A 23,587-nucleotide genomic window follows, 5' to 3' on the forward strand; every position below is an offset into this window, starting at 1 on the left:
GTAATAGTTTACACTGATTAAAACCATTCGTAGAACTGTCGCTGCTATTTTGCTTTTATTCATTACAACATTTAACAAAACGATTATGTGTATGTAAGGTTATTCACCCCCAAATATCATCTTTACGTTTGAACATTATCCGTTTTGTCTATTTCTGTTAGATAACTGTTGTCTGTTTCGAGAAAAAATTGTTTAGTGAAAGTCGAAAAATAATCCAACCCGACGGACAATTAAATGCCTTCTAGAGTAGAAAACAGACAGTTATTGGGATAAAATTTGTTTGTATAAGTTCTTCTGAAGTAATTTTAAAGGTTCCCCAAAATACAACGTCAGCAAAACGAAACATGAAACTCGGTCATTGACAGACATGACCAATTGACAGATTAATTTGTCGTCGATCGGTCATTACCTGCTGATTCCATCAAACACAAACATGTTGTATTTCATTAGAAAGTGTCTCGATTTTGCATTGAAAATGCTTGGGTTCCCAGCCCAGCACAGATTTATGTGCTTCAGACCCCACATCTTGCCCGTAATTCTTGGACTTTGCCTTGGCATAACGATACATATGATGTTCGCACCTTTTCTAGAGGAAAACTGTGACATGGGTGGATATAATGATAAAGGCGTCGTCAACTCTAAGCAGTCAGTAGTTAACAACAAACTGGAAAAGGCAGCGGAAAATGAAAATGATGATTTTGAAGCAAGAATAATAAAACCATTGGCAAACATTAGCACCAATATTGACAGAAGCGCATCGAGACCAAAGGTTGCAAGACCAAGATATATTTCAACAGAACTTGGAATAAGAGACAAATTATTTGTTGCTGTGCTGTCAAATGCCAATTCAATTGACAAATTAGGAGTAGCGGTTGATAAGACTGTAACCAGCCATGTTACTAAAACAATATTTTTCACAAGTGAAAAGCCGAAGTTAATTCCGAACGGTATGCCAATGGTAGCTTTTGATGACAGGCAAGCTGAAATGCTTCCTGTTAATGTATTACGCTACATCAAGCAACATTATGCAGAGAGCTATGATTTTTACTTGTTCATGACAGATAGGACATATCTGAGAGCAGAAAAGTTTATGAAACTTGTTGAACACGTCAGTGTAAAGGAAGATGTGTACATGGGTGTACCTGGCATGGACAGAACCATCTGCCCATTGGAAGGTGGTGTTTTGATTTCACAGGTGAATATTTTAATTTAAGTATTACTTAATGTACTGCCAGTTTCTAACTTGAATTAATCAATTTCTGTTCCGTAATTTTATTTTTGTTTCATTTATATATAATTACTTAAATGCATTCAATTTTTTTTTGTTCCTCATAAGTCGTAACTGACATTAATTACTGAGAGTTGTATTTGGGCATACTGTAAATAACTAAAATCAAATCATTTATTGATTCATTGGAAGGTAAAGTCCAACCATTGATGCTGATCAGATGAAGCAAAATTAACAAAACAAAAGCCATACCATAGCTAGATCATAACACATACAAAAAAAAGTTGGACTAATTCCTATAAACTAAGGATTTTTAGTTTATATGTTGCATCAAAATCTTTAAAATTCATGAAAATATGCAGGCCCTTGAATATTTCTACCAACATTCATATATGTCTTATGGTTAATGATATACATGATGAATTTTAAAATAAATGCATGTTTAACATGTGTGTGACGTTTTTTGAAGAAAAGTCCAGGGTTTCCGCCAGGAATTTCATAAGGCATGTCAGAAGATTTTTTTTTAATTTTCGTATCCAAAATGGTGCAATTTCCTGCATTTTAAACAAGTTTACAGTTATGTTCCTATGATTTAGAATTACCAACTCAAGTCCTATTGACATTAAAAATATTTTTGAAAAGGTTTAATGGTTTCTCTTCATTAATTATTGGTATTTCTCAAGTTTTCCGACAATACAATATCGACGATATCGATCGACTGATGATTCGTTTAGTGCGGGTATTATTTATATTGACACCGTTGACGTCACAGCAAAACGTGTAAAGCACGCTGCATGCTGGAACACAAAAGAGCCCGGAGCAAAACAACTGCACGTGCGTGTATTCGTATTTAAAGTTGCAACAGCTAATATTTTTAAACAGCTAATATTTTTAAAGCCGAGTCGGCTAAATAATAACTTAAAGGGAATGTAATGAGTATTTTCAGATTTATTTATCTTTTTTTCTAAATAAATTAAAAGAACGATAAAATTATCAAAGTTTAATAATAAGCAACACAAAATATAACTTTACACTAAACTAAAGACGGGAACGCGACTCAATTAAATACGACGACATAGCATAACCCTTGTTTATAATAACACAGATATCTTAACACGGTTCTCAATTACAATTTAATAATTTAATAATTGGTTAACAAACGGACTCGGGATTAAGAAACAAAATGCAACGACACATGATTTATGTTACCGAAATCAAGTAACGCTTATTGTTTACTTTGCTTTCATAGATGATTTTAGGATAGGGATGAAGGTCGCAATTACGACAGTTGTGTTTTTCACACATTCCCATTTTGATAAAAAAAATAGGAGTTTGGTTAAATGCACTGTTGAACCTCACTGACATGCCTTCATGCTGTCGTCAATCCTGAATGGCAAATACAAATGCCCTAATAGTCCCCACACGCCTTCTGGCTGTCAGTCAACCGTTGCAATCGCAACAAAACTGTGTGTATTGTCAAAACTGATGATTGTTTTGATAAGGATTGTCGCTACGCGGATTAAAGCATGTTGGCATAATTAACGCGTGTCGGTAATTAGCCTTGCCAGCGGAAGGCACGTCGGGCCCGACAAGCCATAAAGGGCTGGCGGAAACCCTGCTTAAAGTACTGCAAATGCGCATTTACTGATCTAGACTTGTTTCCGCTATTCTGAGTATTGGCAACATGGAGCATAAAGACGGGCCATCTTAAGGTTTGAAAACCTGAAAACTCAAAAGAAGTAAAAAAGAAAATATAGTTTAGTTTTCTGTTATAATGATTATAAAAAGTTATTTTACAAATTATATTAGTCTAAATTAGATACATGTACATAAAGTCGAATGTCAAGCGTTCTCAATAAGTTTTTTGAACTGCTCAAATAACCAAGTAACCGACCATCTTTTACTTATCATACTTAAAAATTCCCTTATTTTTCGAAATTTGAACCAACCCTATTGCAATTTGAACCCACTGGCACCGGATTTTCAAACTCAATCATTTTTTAAAAAATAAAAAAAACCCTTATAATTCCTTACTAAAAATTATAATACCGAATATGTGAATATTTGATTTTTTAAAAATATGATTAAGTTTGAAAATCCGGTGCCAGTGTTTGAACCATTCATTTTGGCCCACAGCTGGTTCTTATTGACATCACTGTATGTCCAGTGTACATGTACTTATGAAATAGCAGGACTGTCATATTTTTGTACAGTAATTTAGATAAATACAGTGCTCCACTTAAGCATAAATAGCAGGGTGGGGCACCCTGCTGCCCTTTTCTATTTTACATTACCCTGCTGTGCCCTTTTGTTTAAACGAAGTCAATTTTCAGAAATAAGTATAAAAATAATAAATTTTTACATAATTTTGACTTGGAAGTGAAGATAACAGCTAAGATATTATTAAGAAGATTTTAATATTGAAAGAAGTTACAACACAAACACAATATGAATTGAATATTGGCCCTTGCAAGTGCTCCATTAAGGCTCATTCAATGCATGTATCAAAAGTGCTCTTTCTAACTTAGCACCCAGACCTTTTCAAGCACAGTATAAATTTATACTGGTAGGATTGTGTACATTATTACGAAAAATAAATATGTTGAAAGATAATTAATTAAAATAAAGGGTTTATGCTAGAATGCTAATTTTTATCTTTTGTTAGATATGTCTTAGGCCTTTAATAGTAACTGAATTCATTATAAAATATTTATTATAAGCTAATAACTTTGTGATCTTTTCTACATCCAGTATGCAAAACATGAAAAGTATGTTTAATGTGGTTTTATAAATTGCAAATAAAGCTCAATTTAAATAACATGTTCCTTCAAAAAGAAATAACAATGCAGAAGTTAAAAATATAACACAAACTTAAACAATATAACTGGTTAGTTTCGAAATGTTCATCAATAATGTATACATGCACACATATGTTTAATGGCTAACCAGATGTCGTTCTTGCTAGTAAATCTGAAAAATAAATGAATTACATGTTATAATAGTATTCTGGACATCATGGACTACATTTAGGGATAAGTGATCAAACAAATAATAATTTTAAAAGATTTTTTTTTTATCAGTTTCTGCTGAGTTTCCCAAGGTTATCACCTCAGACGGACAGACCGGGTGTTTGTAATTCTTCAGTCCACTGATCAGCTATGGAGGATCAGAGAGTCAAATGCAAAGAAACATGGATAGTGTCATATTTACATTCTTGTCCTCCATAATGAAAATCTGCATTGTTAACGGAAAGTTGGGGGTTGCACTTAATTGGACTGTACAGTATTCAATATAAGTACTGTAGACATCTTATTTCGAAACACGCCTGATGTAGCATTACCAAAAGTCATCACAGCATACATTACTGGACCAATAAATCAATATCTAAATGTAGTAAAAATGAAAATATATACTGTTCAAATCATCATGTACAGTTTATCTTCCAGGTTAGCAAAATGGCAGGGGGGTGGGGGATGCTGCAGAGTGAAAGAAGCACTCTTTATGTTAGAAAATGTGTTCAATAGGAGAAAAAAGGAGTTTTAGGTTTCAACCACCAGATATATTAAGTTTGTTTGTGTTTATGATAATATGCTTAGCTTTTAAAAAATTGATTATTACAATCATTCAATTGTATGCAGGGAGAAACAGAAAGGTGCTTATGCTGGTCTTCATGACCAAGAGTTGAAGGGTGCTTCCAAATGAACATGGTGCAGCACATTTAAGCTAAAACCCTTCCTAATCGTAGAACTTTCCCATATATCTAAGTATTGCATTTAGTGAGTGCACACATGTACTTTGAGTTAAACAATTAAAACTCTGTCTGGTTCAGAAATCTGACAGCTGGCGGTTATTTATTTAACACAGATTACATTTAAATGTACCCAGTATAACTCCAATTTAACAGTTTCAGGCCACACTAACTGTCTTGTTTATCTATGAATTGGTTAGAGCGTGAAATGTGTTATTGAAGTGTTATAAAGATAATTGAAATAAACAGCTGTATTATTATTATGCAAATTTTGAATAACATTTATATTAAAAACAAAATTTCGGTGTTCATCATAAACACTGAATTTTTTTTCATAATATACATATAATTCAAATTTGTTTAATAATAACAAATGTATGTATGTTTTATTTATTGATAAGATGCTTTTATGATGTTATTTAACATAGTCCAAACGTTTGGTACATGATTTTTGTATAAAATCTCCAGCCATTAAGGAGGTTTTCATGACACAGGATTATAGGCCAACAACCTTTTTCTGTACTTACTAACTTCTTAGTACTTGATAGTTAAATTCCAATTAAGAATCTGTAGCCTTTCAAATTGACAATTCTGTGATTCATGGAACAATTTGTGAAAAGAATTGGCCTCATTTCAGGGTGAAAATCATATAACACAATGTTATCTTTTAATCTAATTTTATGAGGTGTAAGCTGGAAATTTATTTAAAATGTTCGTGATGTTTGTAGGTTTTAACTGCTTTAATTGTTTCCATTTGTAAAGCTTCAAAATGTCTGAAAATGATTGGTAAAGTGGTTTTTAGCTCTACTGGCCAAAGGCCAGAAGAGCTTATGCGATGGTAATGTGTACGTAGTATGTGCATCCGTGCGGTCGTGCATTCGTGCGTCTGTAAACAATTGCTTGTGAACACGATACAGTCTTCAGTTTTGATTGTATCTCGATGAAACTTGTACAGTATTTAGATATCCATTAGAGCTGGGTTCCTTTCGAAAACCAGCCAGATCCGCCCATGCATGCCTAGATTATGGCCCTTGATAGTATAAAAAAATGCTATTGTGTAAACAATTGGTTGTAAACAATTAGTTGTGAACACGATACAGTCTTCAGTTTTTATTGTATCTCAATGAAACTTGTACAGTATCTAGATATCCATTAGAGCTCGGTTCCTTTCGAAAACCAGCCAGATCCGCCCATGAATGCCTAGATTATGGGCCATGAAAGTTTTAAAGAAATGCTCTCTATTTTTAGCCAGGTCTGCATGAGCGAATTCTATTTTTAGCCAAGTTTACATGTACATGTAAATTCAAGTCTAGAGTTAAGGGAGACAATTTGCAAGTCTAGGATTTTGAGAGACAATTTGCTTTTTGCTTCTGCAGCTGATTTTGTGAATTACTCTGCCTTGTTCTTGTTGAAAGCCCAAAGGCCATTTTTTAGCTTTAAGTTCTGTAGTTTGCGCATTCATATTAACAAAATTGGTTGTGAATGTTTAAGTTATGCACCTGGTGTCATTACTGGCCACACCCAGGGTTCACAGGTTCGGTAAACATAAATCTGGAAAGGTTTGAAAATCTTTTTGTGTGTCCGTGCATCCATCTCAGCACAATCGATTGTGAATGTTTGTTCAAATTGATCAATGTTGTCCTAGGATGCCCTTGACTTTGACCTTTTGACCAACTTTTTTTAACTTTTAAAACTACAGAAATTTTTACTATGAGTACAGTTTTGAAAGCATTTTTTTTTTGTCAGATGACTTTTACTTGGCACATATTAAAATAGTTCATGGAACTAATCTGCTTACAATACTTTCTGGGCTCAGATGTTGAACGTGCTACGTTTTCAGGTAAGCCAAACACAAAACATAAACCATATGTCTGTTGCCTTTTACCCATACATACATGCTCTGGATTGATATGACCACAAAAGCCATGCCAGTAGAGCATAGGCCCTTTTGGGCCTCTTGTTTGGAATAGGGCACTTGTGGCCTAGTTCATAGCCATAACTGCGATGTCTGCATTTTCAAGCCGCATCTGGGGGTTCACTGACGTAATGTATTCATACGCTGTATTTTGATTGGATTGCCGTTAGCGAATTTGAATAATCAAAGTAGTACCGGAACTGATTACAATGAAAACATCCAATAAAAATAGTTCTCCTAACAATTCAAGCTAACTGTAATACAGTATGTTCTTTCAATGAAGCACAAGAAATTCATACTTAGCGAGTGAGTTAATCGGGTTAACTACATGAATGTTCTTGCATACGGTCAGATTATATGCAATAAGAATATGAACATATTGGAAAAGTACGCAGCGAAATTTTTCCGTTCAATGCTCTGTATTGATAGACTGGTACCCTCTTTCTCTTTTATCCGAAAAGAAACCAGTATCGGCTAACCGCGGTGCCCGTCACGCATTCGAAATGTCTTGTGAATTCATACGTAAAGCGAATAAAGTGTGCGTTGTAGACCATTACTATTAAATATTTGATAAGTCACAGACATTATAAGGTACAGTTTAAAGGGGCTGTACTCAGTTAATGATGAAAAAGCAAAAATTTAAAGAAAATTGACATAAACTTGGTATCGATGTGTACAATTAATGCATTGAAACTTACTAACTGATGATCCCCATAGTTTACAAATGATTTATTAATAGCAGTTATTTTCTGTTTTTCCATTAAAAAAAGATTACTAGGTATGTCTACCGAGTAAAATTCATTCCTTATGCGTGATTTGCTGTTGATGTTATTACATGATATTAGCGAGTTAGGTATACATCCGGAAAATTCCACCCAGTAAAAGTAAGTCTTCATAGCATATTGGATACGACACTTCACTGCAATTTTTTTTTTATTTTGGTATTTTATTTACAATAACGATATCAAAGAGTAAAATATTTTATTAAAAAAGTGTCCTTAGATTCGTTACAGGAAAAAAAAACTTTTTTGGTGCCAATCTGGTGTACAGTCCCTTTCATAAACAACAAGTGAAGCCAATGCTGTATTAATTTGAGACAAACAAAGAGAAGACAGCACAAAGTTTAAAAAGTGTAACCAATGTGAGAATACCTTACATAATTTATAAATTTTCATGCGATTCAGACAATTTTAATGCTAGAATTCACAAAAAATCATTCCCTTGAATTATTCCTGTCATAGTTTAAAGCTTCACTCTCACAGATTTACTGTTTTTACAACTTTTTTTTTGTCTTGGAAAGAGCAAATTTTTGCATAAACATCTTCAAACCAATGATATCAGATTGCTGACAACCAATCAGCTCGTAGTTTGTCATATTTCTGTTCGAAAATTAATGTTTTATGGCTTAAACCATTACTAACAGTTTAAGAATAATGCTTAAAACATCAATTCTTTAACTTAAATATAAAAATCTGCCATCTAAATTTTGGTCAGCAGTCTTATATAACTGGTTTCCATGGATTTTCGCAAAAATTTGGTTCGTTCCAAGACAAAAAATAAAAAAGTTGTCAAAATGAGAGTGCAGCTTTAAACTCATAATAAAATTTCAATGCACTACATTTGACATAATTTTAAATAGATGAAAAAATGTTATTTTTAAAACGCACAATATATATCCTTTATGTGACCTTACATTATAATGAATTTATTCAGATCATTATTAAGTGACTTTTTTGCACTTAAATGTGAACAAGAAAGCTTGGGATTGAACACTAAATGAAACAAGAATGAAATGAATCACAAAATATCATCAAAATTATACACACAAATGTTTTTTGATATACAAAAAAATGAAACTTTTTAGACTTTCAAAAATTTAACATTTACTATATACGGTTATATAAAATGATGAATACATTTGTAGGATTTGATATCCTACTAGATGTAACTCGGCTTCGTTCATTTTTCTTAACTTTCTCTCAGTGATGAGGAATAAATTTTATTCACTGCAGTTGTTTTCTAAGTTTATGAAAATAAGAACAATTGAAACAACTCATTAACTACTGTTGATCAGTGCAGATTGTGGGAGGTCATGATTGATTTCAATGAACCACCAATAAGCCCTGCCAAAATTGGATACTGATTGGTCAGTCAGGTGCTTTTGGTAGGCATGATTAGCATAAATGTTAATTTTAACCATCATTTATGAATGTTTACAAAATCATTGAATATTGAAATAACAAGCGAAATGTTAGTTTGAATAATGAAAGCCATGAAATATGTGAAGTATTCAAAAAGAGACCATTTTTTCAGCTTGTGTAAATAATGAGAAAATTGTTAAGTAAAATATTTTATTGTTTATCAGGAAATGTTGAAATCTCATGTTTAGGCCTATAGTGATCATACTTGATTGCTATGTTATTGGCACTTATTGCAATATGTTTTATTCATTGCAATATTTATGTAAAACATTAATTATTATGTTGACGTAAGTTTGTAGATAAGAACTAATGGTATAGGTGATGTGAGAATGATCTCATAAGTCTTTAAAACCCCTTTTGGTATTGTAAGTTTTTTGCTCCAGTCTTGTTCAGTTTAGCTTTTGAAGATTTTTAAAGTACATGTAAATGCAAAACAAGTCCAGCACGCTGTCTAGAAAGACTATGTCAAACCCTGACCAGATATAATTTCTTGTCTTTTCAAATTACCAACTTGGCAATGGTTTTATCATAACATAGGATATTGGTTTTAATGAACATGTTAGTGTTTTTGTATGTGGAATGAAATATCATAAGTGACACTAAATTGAACATAATTTATAGTTCTCTTTGATATCACACAGCCCCATGTACATGTTGATCTAAGATTTAAGGCTTGGATGGAGTCAGGGCAAGAAAAATGCATATTAATACATTGTACTTTCCGACGCAAGAACTGTTTGTTTATAAAAGTAAATAAAGCAATCCCCACACCAAAGAACTGCAGTATTGCTTAACCAGCTTAATTGATATTATGAGTTTGAGTTCAAATTGCTGCAATTAAAGGCACATCTAGTTTGTAGAATTATTCAAACTCTGATTTAGCAACCTTAATATAGTTATATGAACTACTTTTGCGAAATGAAAGCCAGGGCTTTTTCTATAGTACCCACGGGTCCGACTATCGGACCCATTCCCAAAGCAAAATATAAGATATTTTTCCCAATCTTCAGAAAAAAATCCCAATCCAAAAAAAAAAAAAAAAAAAAAAAATTTTTTTTTTTTTAGAAATTATTTTTACCTGTACTGGTTCATTTTCAACATCCTAATAAATTATGTCATGTGAAGTTTTTTTGGTAATTTAACTCAGAAATCATTGATTTTCATCACATTCAGAAATCGGAAATATGAAATATTATCTGTCATGATTTATTGCAATAGATATTTACACCCCAATGATTGATATTTCAGCCATTGTGGGTCTTTTAAAGGGGAAAACAACTAATATTAATTCATTACCTAATTCGCAGGAGACTAGACAGCTTTTTCTTTTAACTGTAAAATTTCCCAATTTTGGCATTTTCACGACGCAAAATTTCCCAAAATGTCTAGGGTCTTTTTCCCAAAATGGGCAGAAAAAGCCCTGAAAGCTTTTTTAGATTTACAAGGAGGGGTGAAAAGTTTTTGCCAAATGTACTGCAACACCTGATACCTGTTGCCTAGGAATCCATCAAATTCTTGGCACTCCAAATGTTACAGTACTATTCAATTTGGAGTGCCTGAAAAGAAAGCTTCTTGATTCTACATTCAACATCTTCTTTCTGTATTACATATTGGACCAGGAGAATCATGAACCTACATGTACAACCTTTTGCATCTATTGAGATAGGGAGCTATCAGGACAGTGACAGATAACAATACAAGAATGGCCAATTGCTGCAATTATTGAGTTATCTAATGCATATAAATTAAGATGGAGAAAATAATTCTTAATTTTTCCAAACTACTTCCTTAAGCATCTTGTATGTAGTTGCATTTTACAAGTAGATTTTTGCAGATTCGGATTTCACAAGGCACAAGCCGAGTAAAATCAAATTTACAAAAAACTACCTGAATGAAATATGACATTCCGCCATATCCGGATCAAAACGCAGTACTAATAACCCTTTTATTATATACATTACTGATTAGATCACTTAGAAGCCACATCTTTGCATAATAAATTTCATTTTAAGGATGCACTCATTGGTTTAATGACGTCAATTTAATATTGCGCAACATACTTGTTATGACGTGACGTCACAAGAGTGGTATATGGCCGTATTGCACTGGAGCGGAATATGGGTTAAAGTATTTTGTGATATGTATTGCATGTGGATTGATGATGGGTATATAATAAAGAAAAAAATTATGTTTGGTATTCCATTCTAACTAAAAATGTGATGAACTGCTGACACCATGTTATGAAATTTGATGGTCAAAGTATTTAAAAGACATTTCAATATTTTATACTTTAATAACGATATTCATCTCATCTTAGTCTACTAAACTTGCTTTGTTATGTACAAAAGTCTGCAGCAGTAATATGAATAGCATTAGACAGAAGGCAGTGCCTAATATTTATCAACAGCACTAAGTTATCATGGTAACATGTTATATGAATTGAATACCAAGCACAAATTAAGAGGGAGAAAATAATTCTTCTCTTTTTAAATAAAAATTACTTACCTAATAGCATTGTGTATGCAGTCTGGCATAGGTGTACAATGTAGATCTATGTCTTTTACAAAGATTGTTCAAAGTATGGCCCTGTGGTTTAAAGCTCCCCTGGAAAAGAGGTGACAGGTTTTCTATATAGTATATAATTACATCATTGAAAATCTTCTCTGAAACTGCAAATAACAGACCTTTGATATAGAAGGATTTGATCAAATTAAAGAAGTATGTGTGCCCCCCCCCCCCTACCCACCTCACTTTACACACACTTAACTAGATTTTTCAAAATTCCTTTGCAGCTTGCAAGCAGTTTTAGTCTAAAGTTTAAGCTAGCCCATTAAACAGTGACCCCTTGTGATGTGAGGCGATTTTTTCAATGCTTAGAATATGGTTGTCAACATTCCCCTGAATGAAGCCCTAGTCCATCAGTGCTTTCAGCACTATGATTTTTAAAGTGCACATACCCTAGTTACTCTCTAGAGAGTACATAGCCCACTGGCCAGTGTTAAGGTTAATGTTATACAGATGTAAGACCCCGTCAATGACATGCATTTCTCCATGTAGTTCAGTATATAATTTAAATCACAGGCTTTATTTACATAGACATGTAACTAAACAGAATTCTTTCTGTCCAGTCACTCTGATATATATCATTATTATATGTCCCCAATATCACAATAAAATCAGGGCCTCTTATTATATGTCCCCAATATCACAATAAAAACTTGGTAATGGTACCTCCATCAGGGCCTCTTATTCTATATATATGCCCTATATCACAATAAAAACTTTGTAATGGTACCTCCATGAGGGCCTCTTATTTTATATATATCCCCAATATGACAATAAAAACTTTGTAATGGTACCTCCATCAGGGCCTCTTATTATATGTCCCCAATATCACAATAAAATCAGGGCCTCTTATTATATGTCCCCAATATCACAATAAAAACTTTGTAAGGGTACCTCCATCAGGGCCTCTTATTCTATATATATGCCCTATATCACAATAAAAACTTTGTAATGGTACCTCCATGAGGGCCTCTTATTTTATATATATCCCCAATATGACAATAAAAACTTTGTAATGGTACCTCCATCAGGGCCTCTTATTATATGTCCCCAATATCACAATAAAAACTTTGTAATGGTACCTCCATGAGGGCCTTTTATTTATAGTATATGTCCCCTATATCACAATAAAACCTTTATGGTACCTCCATTAGGGCCTCACATATTACCAGCATCAGTAATATGTGTACATTGTATTACGATGTCTGATTACCAGTACACAAGTCATTACTCTCAATTTTACAGCATTTTAATGTTTTAAAAGTACCTTTTCCCACAGTTTTGGTTGATATAAATCTTGGTCAATTGAGAATATTTGGTGGATTTTTTGTTTATTATAGAGTGAAAATATGCTTGAAGAGTTATTGCTCAAAATTTATCTACAAAATGTATATATATGTAGGAATATAATTGAGAGTTTCATATGAGTTATAAACATGATTTACTTGCTCCTTTTAGGTATACAGAATATTTTAGTGTACTGGGTTCAGTTAAGTACTACATGTAACTTGAGTAGTTTTGAAATACTTCGGTCTGGGCTACTCGGCCAACTAAACCATATATATATATATATTTAAGGCACATCAAGATTTATGTTTTTCAGCTCTACAATTGATCTGAGAGGGCTCTTTTTATATGACTTGTTTTTTGGCCAAGACTGCTTCATAAATATAATATTATTATACATTATTCAAAAGTACTGATTTCATGCCTATAAAGAATCAACATGTTGCAAATACATTCTGTTATGTCAGCTGTGCTCGGCCAGCTTAAGTTTGGTTCACCTTGACAAGCCCAGCATGACCTGCAGGTGATGAAAACATTTATGTAGTACCTTTTAAAATGTTCTTATATTATTCCCTGTGGTTTTCAGTCTGTGATGTCCGCAGTTTTGGGCCAGCTGGACTGGTGCACGACCCACATCCACCCTGACAACCCGAGCGTGACCCTGGGGCGATGTATACATCAGACCTCACAGAGACTGTGTGCACAGAAGGCTGGGGTAAGATACAACACATGAACATGAACATGAATAAGTATTCTTATTTATTCTGACAAGACAATACATTTAAACACCATTAGTCCGAAATCCTCGGGACCCAGAGAAAAATTTTGAAACAAGGATTTAGGATTAAGAATTTAAGAAAATGACATTGTTTACGAATTGGAGATGAGATAAAATATTAAGTTGTGAAGATTGCAATGAAGGTTACACATTGCTAACATTTTACATTTGGTTTGAGTGATCTTTCAGTATGCATATTTGATGAATTATATCTAAATTAATGACTTCTCCTGGTATCTTTCTGAAGTATGTCGCTGCTTAACTTCCCTTCCTTTTATTTCTGATCCTATATATATATATATATAGATAGATACATATGTGTGTGTGTGTGTGTTGAATGTACCTTTACCAACCAGTATAGGAACAAAAACACCCACAGAAGGCCGGACTAAGACCCCCTTAACACTTGTTGTACCTAAGAAATTAAAATTGTTCTTCCATACAAAGTGCTTCATGATGCTGGAAACTACATAGTACATGTAAATAAAACATGTAATTGCAATTATTATTGTTTATCAGCTGATAAACGTCTGCATGTATTAAACGTCTGCATGTATTTTTAATCCAACATTTCTTCTTAGGAGCAGACATTGCAGTATTTCCATCTTGAGGACTTTGATTCCGATACAGATCTGGATCGCCTAAAGCTTGATTCCGAGTTTAACATGTCCCTCGTGTTCTATCCAATGCCAGACGACATCTCTCACTACAAACTTCACAGGTAGAGTACATGTCTATAAGTGGTAGACTTAGTCTTTGCATTTGAAACAGGATACTATATGAACATTGATCCTGGATCTAGATCACCGGCAGCCAACTGTTTTAAAAGGGTACAGCTTTCTGTTTAGTTGAAGTTATCAATAATGTTTATTGATTGGTCAATATCTATCCTATAATAAATACTAACCAATAAAAAAAATTGTTTCAATGATTCAACAAGCAAAAAGATAAAAAGGGGACAACTGAACAAAGTTTTTATGTGGCAGATCTATGGTCAAGTGGTAACACACTTGGCTATCAATCCAGGGGTCCCAGGTTCGATTCCCCGTCGCATCACTAAAAAATACTAATCATCATCTGGGAAGGAGGTTAAATGGGGTTCCCGTGTGCTATACACTGGTGCACATTAAGAACCAGGGTAGCTCTAACCAGGGTTACATTCTGTCTGTGCACTTTGCTCCAAAAACATAAAATGACTACCAATCTTAATGGAGCACTCGCTGAATGGGCAAGGCTTACACAACACAAAAGTTTTATACAATTGGCTGCATAAGCTAACAAGATACAAGAACTTTGCCTTTTGGTATAATGGTGCTGAATATTGATCAATGCTGATAAAAATGCATAGCTTTAAGCACTCTAAAATTGCCTCATAAAATCTCAATGTTGTTTAAAGCAAGGAAAACATGTTAGAATTCTTGGTAAATTAACTAAGGATCATTTTTTATGGAAGTATGATAAATGAATTGGTTTTTGATGTTGTCTGTTATTTACAGGTACTTCTGTTACGTGGACTTGAATGAAACGCGTGCTGAGATCGAAGCATTAGAGCGTGACATCGTAGATCTCAGTGAAAATTCCCCGGGAGGAAAGGACAGCCTGTCCTGGCCACTTGGTATGGGTCGTTCCCACTAAACCTCTTCAGTTATATTTATCTCCCTTAGTTTTGCTTGATTAAATGGGTCAGGTTGTTTAAAACAAAAACAGCCTGGGCATTTGTCATCTCCTGACTGCTCGATATTGGTTGTCACACATTGAGTTTTGTAATTTTACTCAGATTGCTAGCGTCCTGTACATGGTATAAAACGGTATTCCCTTTTTTTGAAGGAAAAGTTAAAGTATTGTCATATCCTTGATGTCATTTTGTCATTTTGCAAAAACTTTTTACCTTGGCTGTACATCAAAAACCATTCAAGGTTTTCAAATGAAAGTTAGTTCACATATTGCCCGAGTCAAAATATACATGTATAGCAAGAACCATAACTCTGGCTTAATTGACTTAATAACTTCCATTCATTTTTGAGTTATGCTCCTTTTTCAACGGAAAAAACACCAACAGACTAGCGTTGGCGTGGCGTTCACTCTCCATGACACTCTTGTCTACACTGTACCATGTAGTTACGCTGTTTTATCCTCTCTAGGTGTCAATCAGCCTTACAAGCCAGTGAACCGCTACTCTGTCATACAGTGGACATACTTCACAGAGACCCACCTTTACCTCAATAACGAGCTCTCCAATATCCAGGAAATATCAGGTTTGTGTTTCTCTCCTTTAATAGTTATATATAACTAATAAAGCTATTCAGCTATAAAATATATTACATTTGTATTTCAAGACCATATTGTAGATAAAAGTCAACATTCAATCTATTGCTGTAAACCATTGACTTAGATGGAGGGACAGTTCATTACATGTCCTAGAAGGTTATCCGTACAAGATACAAGAGTCAACATTCAATCTATTGCTGTAAACCATTGACTTAGATGGAGGGACAGTTCATTACATGTCCTAGAAGGTTATCTGTACAAGATACAAGTCAACATTCAATCTATTGCTGTAAACCATTGACTTAGATGGAGGGACAGTTCATTGCAAGTCCTAGAAGGTTATCCGTACAAGATACAAGTCAACATTCAATCTATTGCTGTAAACCATTGACTTAGATGGAGGGACAGTTCATTGCAAGTCCTAGAAGGTTATCTGTACAAGATACAAGTCAACATTCAATCTATTGCTGTAAACCATTGACCTAGATGGAGGGACAGTTCATTACAAGTCCTAGAAGGTTATCCGTATAAGATACAAGTCAACATTCAATCTATTGCTGTAAACCATTGACTTAGATGGAGGGACAGTTCATTACATGTCCTAGAAGGTTATCCATACAAGATACAAGTCAACATTCAATCTATTGCTGTAAACCATTGACTTAGATGGAGGGACAGTTCATTGCAAGTCCTAGAAGGTTATCCGTACAAGATACAAGTCAACATTCAATCTATTGCTGTAAACCATTGACTTAGATCGATGGACAGTTCATTACAAGTCCTAGAAGGTTATCTGTACAAGATACAAGTCAACATTCAATCTATTGCTGTAAACCATTGACTTAGATGGATGGACAGTTCATTACAAGTCCTAGAAGGTTATCCGTACAAGATACAAGTCAACATTCAATCTATTGCTGTAAACCATTGACTTAGATGGATGGACAGTTCATTACAAGTCCTAGAAGGTTATCCATACAAGATACAAGTCAACATTCAATCTATTGCTGTAAACCATTGACTTAGATGGAGGGACAGTTCATTACAAGTCCTAGAAGGTTATCTGTGCAAGATACAAGTCAACATTCAATCTATTGCTGTAAACCATTGACTTAGATGGAGGGACAGTTCATTACAAGTCCTAGAAGGTTATCCGTACAAGATACAAGTCAACATTCAATCTATTGCTGTAAACCATTGACTTAGATGGAGGGACAGTTCATTACAAGTCCTAGAAGGTTATCAGTACAAGATACAAGTCAACATTCAATCTATTGCTGTAAACCATTGACTTAGATGGAGGGACAGTTCATTACAAGTCCTAGAAGGTTATCAGTACAAGATACAAGAAACAAGAATCTTTATTTAATGTCGGGTATGTGTTAACAAGAAACATTAGCTCAATGAGCTATTTTCCAACATTTCCGTACCTAGGACAGGTTATCAATAGTTGTACTACACTGTTGAATTTTTTTTCCTAGGGTTCTTGGAAATAGCTCATTTAGCTAATGTTTCGTGTTAGCATATACCCGACTTTGAATAAAGATGCTTGTACCTTTTCTCGATGAAACTGCCCACCAAATGATGTGATACAGTCTATATTAGTTAACTTAAGTTAACTTGTGAATCCTCATTTATCAAAGCCTTTAACAAATGTTCCTACAGACATTAGTGATATAAACAAGCACAGCTGTTTTGAATTGAAAATTGAATAGTTGAAACAATCATTTAAATTGATTTAAAACTGTATTGTACTACTTTATTTTCTAGGTGTTGACAGACAGGACATAGCAGACACCAAGAACATGGCAAAACTCCATCTTGACAAGAAATATCACTCCCGATTCCACATCAAACACATTTTGAATGGTTACCGGAGGTTTGACCCAACAAGAGGCATGGAGTATGTCCTTGACCTACTTCTAGCTGACCGGCAACACCAAAACACGGAGACGGTCAAGCGGGTTCACCTAGTACGACCTTTCGGCAAGGTCGAGCTTGTTCCTATGCCCTATGTCACAGAAAGCATGATGGTTAATATTATATTACCACTGAATGTTAACGATGTAGACTTGTTTGATGATTTTATCGCATCTTATGCTCGGGCGTGTCTGCAGAATCCAGAAGATGTACGACTAATTGTGGCTTTCCTGTACCCTTCTATGGGGCCTGGCGAGGTTAGGTCCAGGGACCAGTTTGCTAGGGCGAAAGCTTTGATCAGTGACCACAATACAAGATATGACACCAAAGGAAAATTAAGTTGGAAGGCATTGCAGAATGTTGTGTCAGATATTAACATTGTCGATGAACTCATCGGTGAATTCCAGACCGAAGTACTTATTCTGTTGACAACAGTGAACATGGAGATATCCGTAGACTTGACCAGTACATTTTTCAACAGAGTGCGTATGAATACCATTAAGGGCAAGCAAGTATTCTTTCCAATGGGATTCTGGCAGTATAAGCCTAACCTAATATACAACAAGAAGCCTTACCCATCGTCTGTAGAGGTTGGTCAAAGGCTTGGAATATTCAGCACAAAGTCAGTCGATCATGCCGGCTTTTACATCTCCGATTACAAAAACGCCAGGAAGACAATCACACACGACACAGCGAGGTCAGGTGACATTTTTTCCATGTTTGTTTCCTACAAGAATTTACATGTGTTTAGAGCAGTAGAGCCAAATCTTAAACTAAAGTGGATGAATTTGATGTGCGATCCGCGCGTAGACACAGAGAAATACCAGCAATGTGTAACCAGTAATACAGAAGGCCTCGCCAGCCAACACCATCTCGCTTTACTGATATACGAGCAGAGACATGAAGTGATTTCCCAGTCAGGGAAACCTTCCCGCTCTGGGGATAGTTACCCTCGGGTAAGAGCTGCCCCGGTCCCTATAGTTCAGCAGGAAATGGAAGATGGGCCCCACCCAGGGGAATTAAGGGTCCACCAGGCTAACCTTGGTCCTGCCCATGACACTGACCCCATAGCAGAGGGCATGATCGTCATGGGGAATAAAAATAGGGCCTAACTAGTCGATTAGTGAACAATGTAGTAGAGGTTTGCGATTTTAATGTTTTGTGAGAGAAATTGTCAGATGTATTCAATTGTTTTGAAGATGTCATTTAAATTCATATATTATACATGTACATATGCAATTTAGTATATTTTAGGATAAATTAATATTTTTCGTGTGTTCATGCAGTATGAACGCTCCAAAGTAATTTTGAAAATCCATCAAGCACGTAACTCCGGTCAAATAAAATCGCGTATTTCCATTGTCCAATTAAGAGTGCTTGAATTAAATGAACACCGATGTCATAATACCTAGCAGTTCATGCGAAATAAATATTAATTTTTCTTTACATTAAAGACCAGGGCAGTGTAAATATTTATTTTTGTGATTTTCTTTTTTGAATGATAGCTTTTACAAATTCTTGACATTTTTCTATATTTTTGCTTTAATAAGCATTTCTGTTCACTTTGTGGACTAGTTAAGAATGAATACTTTTGTTGCATATTTCAGCATCACACACCTTGTTATAGATCTGAGCTTGAGGCTGCCAGATTGTATTCACTTGAACAATCAAAATCATATTTATGTGCCAAATAAGTGTGGTGTTGTTTTAGGTTGAAATAGTATTTCACATGTACAGTACGTGTATGATCTGATGTTTGTTGCTGTAACAGATATTCATGTTTTACCTTTAAATCGTGGGCATTGAATGCTTTATATTTGACCTGTTTGCATGATAGACTTTGGTAGTAATTATTCTGTACTACAATAGCAAACTGTAGATAATATAATTTAATATGCTTGGATCTACATGTATATAGATAAGACGCAGGGATAAAAATGGTGAATTAAATCAGTTAAAATCTTATTTTATTTTCAATTTTTTTTAATATCTATTGAAATCAGCCTAAATTGGACTTGGAAAATAGTGTCAAAATGTTATGTAGATATATAAACTACTTGGGCAGTTATTTTATCCTATTCTGCGTAAAATAACCACATACTATCTTAAGTAAAATTTGATAAACATCTGTATAGAAACCTTGTTTTGTATAGAACAATTTGTTAAATGTGTGAAAAGTTATATATAACGGGGCATTATTGAGGTTTAAGATCTGACGCCAATTGTCTAAGTTATTGACAGATTATCGTACAGCCTGTTTGCACATTAAATAGTTTGATTTGATGAACATTTTGGCTTACTGAAGTTACTCTAACCAAACCATAGACATAATCAGTATTATACGACTGTCTGATGTTGTTCAGGTGATTAGTTTTCCTTTTTTTGTCAAGTTAATGTTTTTGCTTACATGCGCACAAAAGTAACTGTGCAAGCAAAGAAATTGGTCTATTATGTTCAAACGATGTTTATAATTACATAAATTTTTATAGGGCTGTAACAATACGCCATGTTGTATTTTTTGTTGTTTTAATTTCGTCTAGCTCGCATGTTATAAAAGATGACAGGTTATAAATCACCTTGAGTCCGTTTCTTTTTAAGAAACCAGTACTGGTGTCACTTTTGAGAAGCCATGGGAATAGTCCCCTGGTGGGAATCGAAACCACAATATCCTTACCAGTATTGTAAATTTGATGTGTAGAGCCAATATTATTTGATAGTCCCATAGTCCTCAATTGCAGACAAATGATTTTTTTGTCATTCATCATGAGAAAGATGTTTTTTTAAAGAGAAAATTGTTTTGCATCAAACCTTCATAAACATGTTACAAGTAATGCACTGATTGTGTGTGATCACACCTGTTCCTACTTTGCTAATTTCTATTAATCATGTGTATGTAATAATAAGTTGTTTTTTTACATATCCCCCCCCCCACTATTTTATTGATTTATATTGTTATATATGACAAAGATTGTATTGTACTTCAATAACGGTATTATTGTTTATTGTTGCATTTACATGTTGTTAACTAAAGTCTTCAACAACACAACATTTTAACTATGCTAAAGATGGATTTCATCTGACAGTTTTAAAATCCAGAATTAATGGATCTTTAAAAATTGCTTCTTTTCGAATTACGTTAGAAGCAGTCTGTTTTTTTATGTGCAATCACTGGTAAGGCCACAATGAGTAATCATCTTGTTTTGCATTTCCTGCCCGACTCACAGAAATATCTTTGATCATGAAGCTTCAGTGGTTATAAATATATATATATATATATAAATCTGCTTTTATCACATAATTAAGGGGTAAGTACATACCCCCCCCCCCCCCCCCCACTAACATACCAACCCACACTTACATATGGTAGTGAAAAGTCAAACAAACTGTACTTTGTGGCCTTATAAGAATAACTTACCATGGTACATTAATTTTACATTGTATGAATATATCAACTGTTCATGTTTGTCTTCGTATATAACTAAATCAAAATGAGTTACCTGTTGATATAACTTGATGGTGCTTCAATGTATCCAGTCTCTCTGTAGTCAGGTACAGTAGTCTGCTAGTTTTGATATGATCATAATAGTATTACAACTTTTACATGCGTTTCTTCTATACTTTGAAGTTATAATACCCATGATGTTATTTGCTTTCATTGTTCAAAATTGATTTAGTTTTTGTTCTTTTTGTTCTTGCACTGTTTTAGTTGCCCCTTTGCCCCCCCCCTTAATATTGGAACTGCCAGTATGTATAAATGTTATACCCTTTTGCCCCCCCCCCTTAATATTGGAACTGCCAGTATGTATAAAAGTTATACCCCTTTGCCCCCCCCCCCCTTAATATTGGAACTGCCAGTATGTATAAAAGTTATACCCTTTTGCCCCCCCCCCCTTAATATTGGAACTGCCAGTATGTATAAAAGTTATACCCCTTTGCCCCCCCCCTTAATATTGGAACTGCCAGTATGTATAAAAGTTATACCCCTTTGCCCCCCCCCCCTTAATATTGGAACTGCCAGTATGTATAAAAGTTATACCCTTTTGCCCCCCCCCCTTAATATTGGAACTGCCAGTATGTATAAAAGTTATACCCCTTTGCCCCCCCCCCCTTAATATTGGAACTGCCAGTATGTATAAAAGTTATACCCCTTTGCCCCCCCCCCCCTTAATCTTGGAACTGTCAGTATGTATGAAAGTTATACAAATGTTATGTCCCCTTTGATCTGAATCCTGGAATTGATGGTGTATTTAAATTACATGCCCCTTTGCCCTGAGTCCTTGAACTACCCGTATATTTAAAAATGACCCCCATAGTTCTGAATACTGGACCTGCCTGTGGTTGGGTGCTGAAGGCAATACTGAGCAAAGGTTCCTTGTAAAATCTTTAAAAGACCCTCACATAGTTTAAAAAGTTAAAATGCCTTAATGGCACATGACACTAACAAAATTCACTATATGGCCTATTTCTCCTGGTTGCATTTCTATAAATTTTGATGAATGGTTAGTGGATCAAACTTCCAACAGACAGGCACTAAGAAAAGACAGACTTTGTTAATTGTGTGCTGTTTAAGGTTTAATTGTAATTTGAAAACGAGCAATGCATGCAGTATAAAATCATTCCTGTCGTAGCGTGTGGGTTTACATAAGACAGCCATTTGGTCTAGGCTATATAACAAACGAGTGGTGTTGGCGAGACTGTAGGAAGCCATTCAAAACATTGAAAGGCAATTAAAGTAGTTACTACAGTCTTGTGGGCACCACTCGTACTTTAAGATCTGATATACCCTGTACATGTTAGTCACCATTATCCATGTTTGTAGTTTTAGCCTTCAAAGTGATACCAAATATGTAACATGTGCATATACATTTGTTATAGTATTGCTTTCAAAGAAGGCATATATAAGAGTTTGTATGGAATGTATATCAATGTATTTTTATACAATGTTGTTAAATGTTGCTTTTAATACTACTAGTAACTAGGATAACGTGAGTGCGATTCAATGTTTTAGATGTCTTCCAACTTCAATGATGTTTACATTTGCTCAGCATTTCATAGTCAATGATATATTTTTAAATGTCCTGTCTTCCTGTAATCTAGGAGTGAAATGTCCAGTCTTCCTGTAATCTAGGAGTGAAATGTCCAGTCTTCCTGTAATCTAGGAGTGAAATGTCCAGTCTTCCTGTAATCTAGGAGTGAAATGTCCAGTCTTCCTGTAATCTAGGAGTGAAATGTCCAGTCTTCCTGTAATCTAGGAGTGAAATGTCCAGTCTTCCTGTAATCTAGGAGTGAAATGTCCAGTCTTCCTGTAATCTAGGAGTGAAATGTCCAGTCTTCCTGTAATCTAGGAGTGAAATGTCCCAGCTGTGATCGTCAATAACAATTTTATTTCCCCTTTGTTTATCTAAGCGGAGAAAGTGGTACACGTGGTTAGCAAAGCTATGTTAGCAAACTAGGTCGAATTTCTGCTGTGGAAGGAATTCTGCAAACAATCTATATAATGCCACAACAGAGGCATGCCAGTTTTATAAGAATATAGTTTAGAATATAGTTTAAGGGCATTCCGCTGTTCAAAAGTGGGTGGGGAAGGACAAAAATTTAACGTTTCAAAAATGTGTGTATTATTTAGTTTTCAGGACCGACCTTTTTCGAGAGTAAACACACATTCTTTGTTACATGT

The 23,587-nt window shown here is 34.5% G+C and overlaps 1 protein-coding gene across 1 annotated transcript; it reads left to right on the forward strand.

Moving 5' to 3' along the window:
* The first annotated feature begins 191 nt into the window (after positions 1-191).
* On the forward strand, positions 192-21,887 carry LOC128232169 (chondroitin sulfate glucuronyltransferase-like). Its single transcript, XM_052945575.1, has 6 exons — positions 192-1,195; positions 13,531-13,659; positions 14,304-14,443; positions 15,219-15,337; positions 15,864-15,977; positions 17,761-21,887. The coding sequence occupies exons 1-6, from the start codon at positions 434-436 to the stop codon at positions 19,020-19,022; spliced, it is 2,526 nt and encodes an 841-aa protein (XP_052801535.1). The 5' UTR covers positions 192-433; the 3' UTR covers positions 19,023-21,887.
* Positions 21,888-23,587: the final 1,700 nt, after the last annotated feature.

This window comes from Mya arenaria, chromosome 1 (genome assembly GCF_026914265.1).
Source record: "Mya arenaria isolate MELC-2E11 chromosome 1, ASM2691426v1".
In the NCBI taxonomy this organism is placed as follows: domain Eukaryota; kingdom Metazoa; phylum Mollusca; class Bivalvia; order Myida; family Myidae; genus Mya; species Mya arenaria.

Bases quoted from the DNA above. Each gene is read 5' to 3' on its own strand.
- LOC128232169 (XM_052945575.1), top strand. From the start codon at position 434: ATGTTGTATTTCATTAGAAAGTGTCTCGATTTTGCATTGAAAATGCTT. The intron at 1,196-13,530 runs GTGAATATTTTA...TGTGGTTTTCAG, and splicing joins GTGGTGTTTTGATTTCACAG to TCTGTGATGTCCGCAGTTTT. The intron at 15,978-17,760 runs GTTTGTGTTTCT...TTTATTTTCTAG, and splicing joins CAATATCCAGGAAATATCAG to GTGTTGACAGACAGGACATA.